At 41.0% G+C, this 10,674-nt stretch overlaps 1 protein-coding gene and 1 non-coding gene across 2 annotated transcripts; both read left to right on the top strand.

Annotated features, from left to right (window-relative positions):
- Nucleotides 1–7,876: 7,876 nt before the first annotated feature.
- Nucleotides 7,877–7,949, top strand: TRNAW-CCA (transfer RNA tryptophan (anticodon CCA)). Its single transcript has one exon. It is a non-coding gene; the product is annotated as a tRNA-Trp (tRNA).
- A 1,470-nt stretch (nucleotides 7,950–9,419) lies between these two features.
- MCCD1 (mitochondrial coiled-coil domain 1) lies at nucleotides 9,420–10,663 on the top strand. The gene is made up of 2 exons (XM_007193984.3): nucleotides 9,420–9,647; nucleotides 10,170–10,663. Exons 1-2 carry the CDS (start codon nucleotides 9,483–9,485, stop codon nucleotides 10,356–10,358), a joined length of 354 nt encoding a protein of 117 aa, XP_007194046.1. The 5' UTR covers nucleotides 9,420–9,482; the 3' UTR covers nucleotides 10,359–10,663.
- The last annotated feature ends 11 nt before the right edge of the window (nucleotides 10,664–10,674 follow it).

Below are 10,674 nucleotides of genomic sequence, written 5' to 3'. Positions count from 1 at the left end.
AACAAACAGAGATGACCAATACAATAACTGAAATGAAAACTACACTAGAAGGAATCAATAGCAGAATAACTGAGGCAGAAGAACGGATAAGTGACCTGGAAGACAGAATGGTGGAATTCACTGCTGCGGAAGAGACTAAAGAAAAAAGAATGAAAAGAAATGAAGACAGCCTAAGAGACCTCTGGGACAACATTAAACGCAACAACATTCGCATTATAGGAGTCCCAGAAGGAGAAGAGAGAGAGAAAGGACCAGAGAAAATATTTGAAGAGATTATAGTCGAAAACTTCCCTAACATGGGAAAGGAAATAGCCACCCAAGTCCAGGAAGCACAGAGAGTCCCATACAGAATAAACCCAAGGAGAAACACGCCGAGACACATAGTAATCAAAGTGGCAAAAATTAAAGACAAAGAAAAATTACTGAAAGCAGCAAGGGAAAAACGACAAATAACATACAAGGGAACTCCCATAAGGTTAACAGCTGATTTCTCAGCAGAAACTCTGCAAGCCAGAAGGGAGTGGCATGATATACTTAAAGTGATGAAAGGGAAGAACCTACAACCAAGATTACTCTACCCAGCAAGGATCTCATTTAGATTTGATGGAGAAATCAAAACCTTTACAGACAAGCAAAAGCTAAGAGAATTCAGCACCACCAAACCAGCGCTACAACAAATGCTAAAGGAACTTCTCTAAGTGGGAAACACAAGAGAAGAAAAGGACCTACAAAAACAAACCCAAAACAATTAAGAAAATGGTCATAGGAACATACATATCGATAATTACCTTAAACGTGAATGGATTAAATGCCCCAACCAAAAGACATAGACTGGCTGAATGGATACAAAAACAAGACCCATATATATGCTGTCTACAAGAGACCCACTTCAGACCTAGGGACACATACAGACTGAAAGTGAGGGGATGGAAAAAGATATTCCATGCAAATGGAAATCAAAAGAAAGCTGGAGTAGCTATACTCATATCAGATAAAATAGACTTTAAAATAAAGAATGTTACAAGAGACAAGGAAGGACACTACATAATGATCCAGGGATCAATCCAAGAAGAAGATATAACAATTATAAATATATATGCACCCAACATAGGAGCACCTCAATACATAAGGCAACTGCTAACAGCTATAAAAGAGGAAATCGACAGTAACACAATAATAGTGGGGGACTTTAACACCTCACTTACACCAATGGACAGATCATCCAAAATGAAAATAAATAAGGAAACAGAAGCTTTAAATGACACAATAGACCAGATAGATTTAATTGATATATATAGGACATTCCATCCAAAAACGGCAGATTACACGTTCTTCTCAAGTGCGCAAGGAACATTCTCCAGGATAGATCACATCTTGGGTCACAAATCAAGCCTCAGTAAATTTAAGAAAATTGAAATCATATCAAGCATCTTTTCTGACCACAACGCTATGAGATTAGAAATGAATTACAGGGAAAAAAACGTAAAAAAGACAAACACATGGAGGCTAAACAATACATTACTAAATAACCAAGAGATCACTGAAGAAATCAAACAGGAAATAAAAAAATACCTAGAGACAAATGACAATGAAAACACGACGACCCAAAACCTATGGGATGCAGCAAAAGCGGTTCTAAGAGGGAAGTTTATAGCTATACAAGCCTACCTAAAGAAACAAGAAAAATCTCAAGTAAACAATCTAACCTTACACCTAAAGAAACTAGAGAAAGAAGAACAAACAAAACCCAAAGTTAGCAGAAGGAAAGAAATCATAAAGATCAGAACAGAAATAAATGAAATAGAAACAAAGAAAACAATAGCAAAGATCAATAAAACTAAAAGTTGGTTCTTTGAGAAGATAAACAAAATTGATAAGCCATTAGCCAGACTCATCAAGAAAAAGAGGGAGAGGACTCAAATTAATAAAATCAGAAATGAAAAAGGAGAAGTTACAACAGACACCGCAGAAATACAAAACATCCTAAGAGACTACTACAAGCAACTTTATGCCAATAAAATGGACAACCTGGAAGAAATGGACAAATTCTTAGAAAGGTATAACCTTCCAAGACTGAATCAGGAAGAAACAGAAAATATGAACAGACCAATCACAAGTAATGAAATTGAAACTGTGATTAAAAATCTTCCAACAAACAAAAGTCCAGGACCAGATGGCTTCACAGGTGAATTCTATCAAACATTTAGAGAAGAGCTAACACCCATACTTCTCAAACTCTATTCCAAAAAATTGCAGAGGAAGGAACTCTCCCAAACTCATTCTATGAGGCCACCATCACCCTGATACCAAAACCAGACAAAGACACTACAAAAAAAGAAAATTACAGACCAATGTCACTGATGAATATAGATGCAAAAATCCTCAACAAAATACTAGCAAACAGAATCCAACAACACATTAAAAGGATCATACACCACGATCAAGTGGGATTTATCCCAGGGATGCAAGGATTCTTCAATATATGCAAATCAATCAATGTGATACACCATATTAACAAATTGAAGAATAAAAACCATATGATCATCTCAATAGATGCAGAAAAAGCTTTTGACAAAATTCAACACCCATTTCTGATAAAAACTCTCCAGAAAGTGGGCATAGAGGGAACCTACCTCAACATAATAAAGGCCATATATGACAAACCCACAGCAAACATCATTCTCAATGGTGAAAAACTGAAAGCATTTCCTCTAAGATCAGGAACGAGACAAGGATGTCCACTCTCACCACTATTATTCAACATAGTTCTGGAAGTCCTAGCCACGGCAATCAGAGAAGAAAAAGAAATTAAAGGAATACAAATTGGAAAAGAAGAAGTAAAACTGTCACTGTTTGCGGATGACATGATACTATACATAGAGAATCCTAAAACTGCCACCAGAAAACTGCTAGAGCTAATTAATGAATATGGTAAAGTTGCAGGTTACAAAATGAATGCACAGAAATCTCTTGCATTCCTATACACTAATGATGAAAAATCTGAAAGAGAAATTATGGAAACACTCCCATTTACCATTGCAACAAAAAGAATAAAATACCTAGGAATAAACCTACCTAGGGAGACAAAAGACCTGTATGCAGAAAACTATAAGACACTGATGAAAGAAATTAAAGATGATACCAACAGATGGAGAGGTATACCATGTTCTTGGATTGGAAGAATCAACATGGTGAAAATGAGTATACTACCCAAAGCAATCTACAGATTCAATGCAATCCCTATCAAATTACCAATGGCATTTTTTACGGAGCTAGAACAAATCATCTTAAAATTTGTATGGAGACACAAAAGACCCCGAATAGCCAAAGCAGTCTTGAGGCAAAAAAATGGAGCTGGAGGAATCAGACTCCCTGACTTCAGACTCTACTACAAAGCTACAGTAATCAAGACAATATGGTACTGGCACAAAAACAGAAACGTAGATCAATGGAATAAGATAGAAAGCCCAGGGCTTCCCTGGTGGCGCAGTGGTTGAGAGTCTGCCTGCTAATGCAGGGGACACGGGTTCGAGCCCTGGTCTGGGAAGATCCCACATGCCACGGAGCAGCTGGGCCCGTGAGCCACAATTGCTGAGCCTGCGCGTCTGGAGCCTGTGCCCCGTGACGGGAGGGGCCGCGATGGAGAAAGGCCCGCGCACCGCGATGAAGAGCGGTCCCCGCACCGCGATGAGGAGTGGCCCCCGCTTGCCGCAACTGGAGAAAGCCCTCGCACGAACCGAAGACCCAACACAGCCAAAAATAAATAAATAAATAAATAAATAAATAAGAAAATCCTTTAAAAAAAAAAAAAAAAGAACAAAAGTTTAAAAAAAAAAAAAAAAAAAAAAAAGATAGAAAGCCCAGAGATTAACCCACGCACCTATGGTCAACTAATCTATGACAAAGGAGGCAAAGATATACAATGGAGAAAAGACAGTCTCTTCAATAAGTGGTGCTGGGAAAACTGGACAGCTACATGTAAAAGAATGAAATTAGAATACTCCCTAACACCATACACAAAAATAAACTCAAAATGGATTAGAGACCTAAATATAAGACTGGACACTATAAAACTCTTAGAGGAAAACATAGGAAGAACACTCTTTGACATAAATCACAGCAAGATCTTTTTTGATCCACCTCCTAGAGTAATGGAAATAAAAACAAAAATAAACAAATGGGACCTAATGAAACTTCAAAGCTTTTGCACAGCAAAGGAAACCATAAACAAGACGAAAAGACAACCCTCAGAATGGGAGAAAATATTTGCAAATGAATCAACGGACAAAGGATTAATCTCCAAAATATATAAACAGCTCATTCAGCTCAATATCAAAGAAACAAACACCCCAATCCAAAAATGGGCAGAAGACCTAAATAGACATTTCTCCAAAGAAGACATACAGACGGCCACGAAGCACATGAAAAGATGCTCAACATCACTAATTATTAGAGAAATGCAAATCAAAACTACAATGAGGTATCACCTCACTCCTGTTAGAATGGGCATCATCAGAAAATCTACAAACAACAAATGCTGGAGAGGGTGTGGAGAAAAGGGAACCCTCTTGCACTGTTGGTGGGAATGTAAATTGATACAGCCACTATGGAGAACAATATGGAGGTTCCTTAAAAAACTAAAAATAGAATTACCATATGACCCAGCAATCCCACTACTGGGCATATACCCAGAGAAAACCGTAATTCAAAAAGACACATGCACCCGAATGTTCATTGCAGCACTATTTACAATAGCCAGGTCATGGAAGCAACCTAAATGCCCATCAACAGACGAATGGATAAAGAAGTTGTGGTACATATATACAATGGAATATTACTCAGCCATAAAAAGGAACGAAATTGAGTCATTTGTTGAGACGTGGATGGATCTAGAGACTGTCATACAGAGTGAAGTAAGTCAGAAAGAGAATAACAAATATCGTATATTAATGCATGTATGTGGAACCTAGAAAAATGGTACAGATGAGCCAGTTTGCAGGGCAGAAGTTGAGACACAGATGTAGAGAATGGACATATGGACACCAAGGGGGGAAAACTGCGGTGAGGTGGGGATGGTGGTGTGCTGAATTGGGCGATTGGGATTGACATGTATACACTGATGTGTATAAAACTGATGCCTAATAAGAACCTGCAGTATAAAAAAACAAACAAAACAACTAATACTAAACTTTCATTGGGTTATTTGTATGGAAATATGTTAATATAAATGTTTCAGACATTACATGAAATTTCTAAAAATCTTATATTTGTATTTGTATGGAAATATGTATGGAAATATTTTAATATAAATGTTTCAGACATTACATGAAATTTCTAAAAATCTTATATTTGTATTTGTATGGAAATATGTATGGAAATATGTTAATATAAATGTTTCAGACATTACAGGAAACTTCTAAAAATCTTATATGTTCTGGTATAATGTTATAAGTAATAATCCTAGTTATTACTTTAAAATGTATATCTCAGAAATAACTAATTTTCTTGTCAACTGCATTATTATGAACTTTCATCAAATCTTTAACCGTGGTCATTTTTAAGTCTTTTGTCATTTACAGACAGTTCTGGGTGTACTCTGATGATTTTGCAAATATGTTCCTATAAAAGGGTTTCATCTTCAAGAAATTCATGGAAAAGACTCTGACAAGTACAGGTTTCTGGTAACTGACTGTACTGCTGAACTGAATGAATAAGCATTTTCAGAACTCTAATGAAAAACTGATGAACTCATAAAAGTGCTAACAAAAGATCAAGATGAAAAAAAAAATTAATTACATGGGACTGAGTGAACTGATGAGGATGAGTATAATTTTTGTGACTTTCTGTCTGAATTAAAAAAAAAAAAAATCCCACAAGGACTCAGAGGCAAAGAATATACAAATCAATTTTCACTGCAAAGTAAAGGAGCTGTTACAGTGGAGGATTACTGGACTGAATGTCAATATTATGACATAGTATGAGTGTGTTTCATGTTTGGTAATTGCAATCATTGTTGCTTTTGTTGTGGTCATCCATGTACAATGCTTGGTGTCAGTCTATTTATCTCTTGTAAAAATAAAATACAGTGTGTGTGAAAAAAAAAAGTCAACAAATAACTAATGTTAGTGAGGATGTGGAGAGAAGGGAACACTTGTATGCTGTTGATGGGAATGTAAATTGGTACAGCCACTGTGGAAAAGAGTATGGAGTTTCCTCAAAAAGCTAAAAATAGAACTACCATATGGGGACTTCCCTGGTGGCACAGTGGATAAGACTCCGAGCTCCCAATGCAGGGGATCCCTGGTCAGGGAACTAGATCCCACATGCATGCCACAACTAAGAGTTCGCATGCCACAACTGGGGAGCCCGTGTGCCACAACTAAGGAGCCCGTGAGCTGAAACTAAAGAGCCTGCCTGCCGCAACTAAGACCCAGCGCAACCAAATTAATTAATTAATTATTTTTAAAAAAGAAGATGAAAACACTCAATGCTCTGTGGTGACCTAAAAGGGAAGGAAATCCAAGGAATAGGGGATATATATATATACGTGTGGCTGATTCACTTTGCTGTACAGCAGAAACTAACACAACATTGTAAAGCAACTATACTCCAATTAAAAAAAAAGAAAATGAAAACACTAATTCAAAAAGATACATGCACCCCACTGTTCAGAGCATCACTATTTACAATTGCCAAGATATGGAAGCAACCTAAGTGTTCATCAACAGATGAATGGAATACTATTCAGCCATTAAAAATAATGAAAATTTGCCATTTACAACAACGTGGATGACCCTGGAGGGTATTATGTTTAGTGAAATAAGTCAGAGAAAGACAAATACTGTATGTTATCACTTATATGTAGAATTTAAAAAATAAAACAAACGAATGAATATAGCAAAACAGAAACAACAGGTATAGAAACAAACTAGTGGCTACCAATGCAGAGAGGGAAACGGGGAGGGGCAAGATAGGGATAAGGGAATAAGAGGTACAAACTACTATGTATAAAATAAATAAGCTACGAGGATGTATTATACAGCAAAGGAAAAATAGCCGTTACTTTGTAACAACTTTAAATTGAATATAATCTATACAAATTTTGGATCACTATGTTGTACACCTGAAACATAATATTGTAAATCAACTATACCTCAATAAAAATTTTTTCATTTAAAATAAATGCAAGGTTTCCCTGGTGGCACAGTGGTTAAGAATCTGCCTGCCAATGCAGGCGACACAGTTTCAAGCCCTGGTCCAGGAAGATCCCATATGCCACAGAGCAACTAAGCCCATGCACTACAACTACTGAGCCTGCGCTCTAGAGCCCAAGAGCCACAACTACTGAGCCCACGTGCCACAACTACTGAAGCCCGCGCACCTAGAGCCCATGCTCCGCAAAAAGAGAAGCCACTGCAATGAGAAGCCCACGTACCACCGCAACAAAGAGTAGCCCCTGTTCGCTGCAACTAGAAAAAAGCCCATGCACAGCAACGAAGACTCAATGCAGCCAAAAATAAATAAATAAAAATAAATAATTAAAAAAAAGACTATTAAACATAAATAAAACTTATTATATAAAGAAAGAAAGACTATTAGATACAGGAATAACAAAAATAAATATACACAGTAACAAATCTAGGTTTACATTTATCTATCTTCATCCCTTCATCTCCATGACTATGAGATCCACAGCTCATCCAATAGATTTGAACTGATCCAAATACCAGCCTTTTCTTTAGTTCTCACAGACGAACAAAGCCAAATCCACAGACTCTATTACAATTCACAGCTTAGGACTGCACACTACAAGTTATTGGATGTTAGTCCATTTTGGAGTTCATAACCTGAAATAGAAACTCAGATGGTTGGGACCTCCCTGGTGGTCCAGTGGTTAAGACTCCATGCTCCCAATGCAGGGGGCCCAGGTTCAATCCCTGGTCAGGGAACTAGATCCTGCATGCCACAACTAAGATCCCACATGCCTCAATTAAGACACAGTGCAGCCAAATAAATAAATAAAAACTCAGATGGTTGAAATGTCTAATTTTCAGGAAGGATACTTCGTTATTTGTGCATCATTTAGATTGCCTTACACAAGTTTCATTTATTTTCTTAACAGCTGCTAATCTTGCTTTTAATTTATAAATGTGGTTAGTTTCACTTCAATGTTGAATGTTGTGGGCTGTTTAATCGTATACTAGTTTCCCTTAACTGTAACAACAGTAGTTTGGGCCTCTTATGTCCCAATACGTAGGACTTTAGCCTGTGCATACATTGCAGTTCAAAAATGAACCATGTATAACCCTATCACTGAGAGACAAGAAGGAAAGCTTCTCTCTTCCAAAATTTTACAGGGATTCTCTTTTTCCACTGAAAAATGGGAACCTGCCAGCTAATGGGGAACGTGAGGTCTCTGACCTCATCTAAAGGTGCTTCAGCCTCTCAAGTTCAAGAACCACTGACCTGCAGGAAGGCCTTCCTGTCTGGTTCCTGGACCCCCACACCATGGCAGAGGCCATCTTCCCTGCAAATTCAGTGTGATGTCCCAGATAGCAAGCTGGTTAGCAGCTGTCCACTCTCCAGCAACCTTGCTTTCTGAGGCATGTGTTAGTTTCTTCGACCTAGGAAAAGATAGGTCCGAGGACCTATCTTTTCCTAGGTCGAAGCTGGAACCATCCACCCCCTTCTGAGCCACAGAGGTGTGGCTGTGCCCTCCATCCACAACAGGACATCGCAGGACACACTGCAGGAAGTCCGACATGTATACCTAAGGCTCACACAGTGGGTGCACAAGGCTTTTGTTCTAGTGCAGATCTGATGGGAGGGCTCACCAGTTCAACAAAGCTTGAAACCGGTACCAGTGTACAGTGCCCAGACTTACCAGAGAAGGTAAACCCTGACGATGTGCAATGTACAACGGGGACAAGGAAAAAGGTCTCTCTGGGCCAGTAAGAAGAGGAAAGGGAAACAGAGGGAGAAGCAATACTTGAGCCAGGTCAACAGGTATGAGCTTTCAAGTCAGGTAGACCTGGGGGTGAATAGTCCTGGCTTTTCCACCAACCAGCTGTGGAGCCTTGAGCACATCCGGCCCAGAGCTGGCCCCAGCCCATACTTACTGAATTGAACCAGTGCTGAACGAAATTCTCTGAGCATTTCCTCATCTGCCAACCAGTAACGCAAGTTCTACCTTGCAGATTTTAGAGGGATGAGAAAACACACAGTGCTAAGAAAAACAGACACAAGACATGCAGTAGGCTGGGGACCAGAGTTCTAAAGCAAGTTCTGCCTAACCTGGCAGGAACATTCTCACACCAGGGAACATGAGTTCCTGGACTCTGTCTGGGGCCAGGTTAGGAGGCGGGTGGGTGCAGCAGAGCAGGGCAGGGGCAGGGCCAGGCACTGAAGCGAGGCCACAGCCTGGAGCGAGCCAGTTCCTGGTGGCTGTTGGGTGGCTCAGACAGCTCCTTGCCTCCCCAGCCATGGTTCTCCCTTTGCCCTGGCTCTCCCGAAGTTGCTGCCGTCGCCTCCTCCTACCATCCTGGCCCCCAGCACTCCAGGGCTCCTGGAGGTGCTGCTCCCAGGGTCCCAAGGCAAGCACAGAAAAGACGAGCTCCACAGGCACTGGGCAGACGTCACCTTCCAGGGTAAGTGGCGCCAAGAGTGAGGGTGGAGAGCGTGAGGGCAAGTTTGTACTGGGGGCAGGGAATCCCCTCCATCTCACCCTGTACCACAGGCCAGCTGAATGCAGACACTACCGCCACCCCTAGAGCATGCTGCCTAGTTCCTCAGTTCCCCAGCACCCCCACCCCACTCCAGACCTCAGAGCACCCTTTACCTACACCCCTCCCCCCCTGCACAGTCCACGAAGTCCTTGAACAGGCATTTCCCCTCATCCAACAGTTAATTATTTCTCAGGGGGGGTTGGGACAGCCAGTCCTCCCCTTCCCATACGTCGCACAGAAGTCCAGTTACAGCCCCTGGGCTGTGATCTCTAACTTTCCCCCTCCCCCCAGGCCTATGCCTAAGACAGGAAGCAGTCCAGATGTACTGCTGGCATTGCAGTACAGATGACCTTAAACTAATGGGGCTGAAAAACAGGAAGGAGGCAGTGAGCCTCAGCCCCCTGCCCTGGCTGATGCTCTCTCCCTAACACCCTCCTCTCCCAGGACCCCTGGCCCCGCCCCACAGCTGAGCTGGCCCAAGCTGAGGAGCTGCTGGAGCAGCAGTTGGAGCTGTACCAAGCCCTGCTCGAAGGGCAAGAGGGGGCCTGGGAAGCCCAGGCCCTGGTGCTCAAGATCCAGAAGCTGAAGGAACAGATGAGGAGACACAGAGAGAGCCTGGGAGAAGACGCCTAAGCTTTCCACCACTTGCCACTTCACCCTCCTACACTGGAAATACTGCACACTACCCTCCCCAGCCCTTTGATCAGAAACATCCCAGCCTCTCCCAGGCCACTAAGGAAACGGAAGAAACCACCACAAAGGGCCAGAAATTTGAAAGTAGTGAGAAGCCACTGCAGTCTTTTCAGTAACATCCCCCAGTCTGACACCTCCTACTGACCTCCGCCCCACAGCAGTGTACACAGTCCCCACGGGAATTTACTCTGGATTATGCCCTAAAATAGCCTCAGCCCAAATCCAATAAAGGGACGGAGCGCTTACAGACACCACA

The sequence above is a fragment of the Balaenoptera acutorostrata genome, chromosome 10, assembly GCF_949987535.1.
Source record: "Balaenoptera acutorostrata chromosome 10, mBalAcu1.1, whole genome shotgun sequence".
Lineage (NCBI taxonomy): Eukaryota > Metazoa > Chordata > Mammalia > Artiodactyla > Balaenopteridae > Balaenoptera > Balaenoptera acutorostrata.
Note: the sequence above shows the minus strand (reverse complement) of the source record. Positions and strands in the feature narration are given on the sequence as shown.

Excerpts from the sequence above, each read along its gene's own strand:
- MCCD1 (XM_007193984.3), top strand. The coding sequence starts at position 9,483 with ATGGTTCTCCCTTTGCCCTGGCTCTCCCGAAGTTGCTGCCGTCGCCTC. Across the intron at positions 9,648-10,169 it reads GGCAGACGTCACCTTCCAGG|GACCCCTGGCCCCGCCCCAC; the intron begins GTAAGTGGCGCC and ends CTCCTCTCCCAG.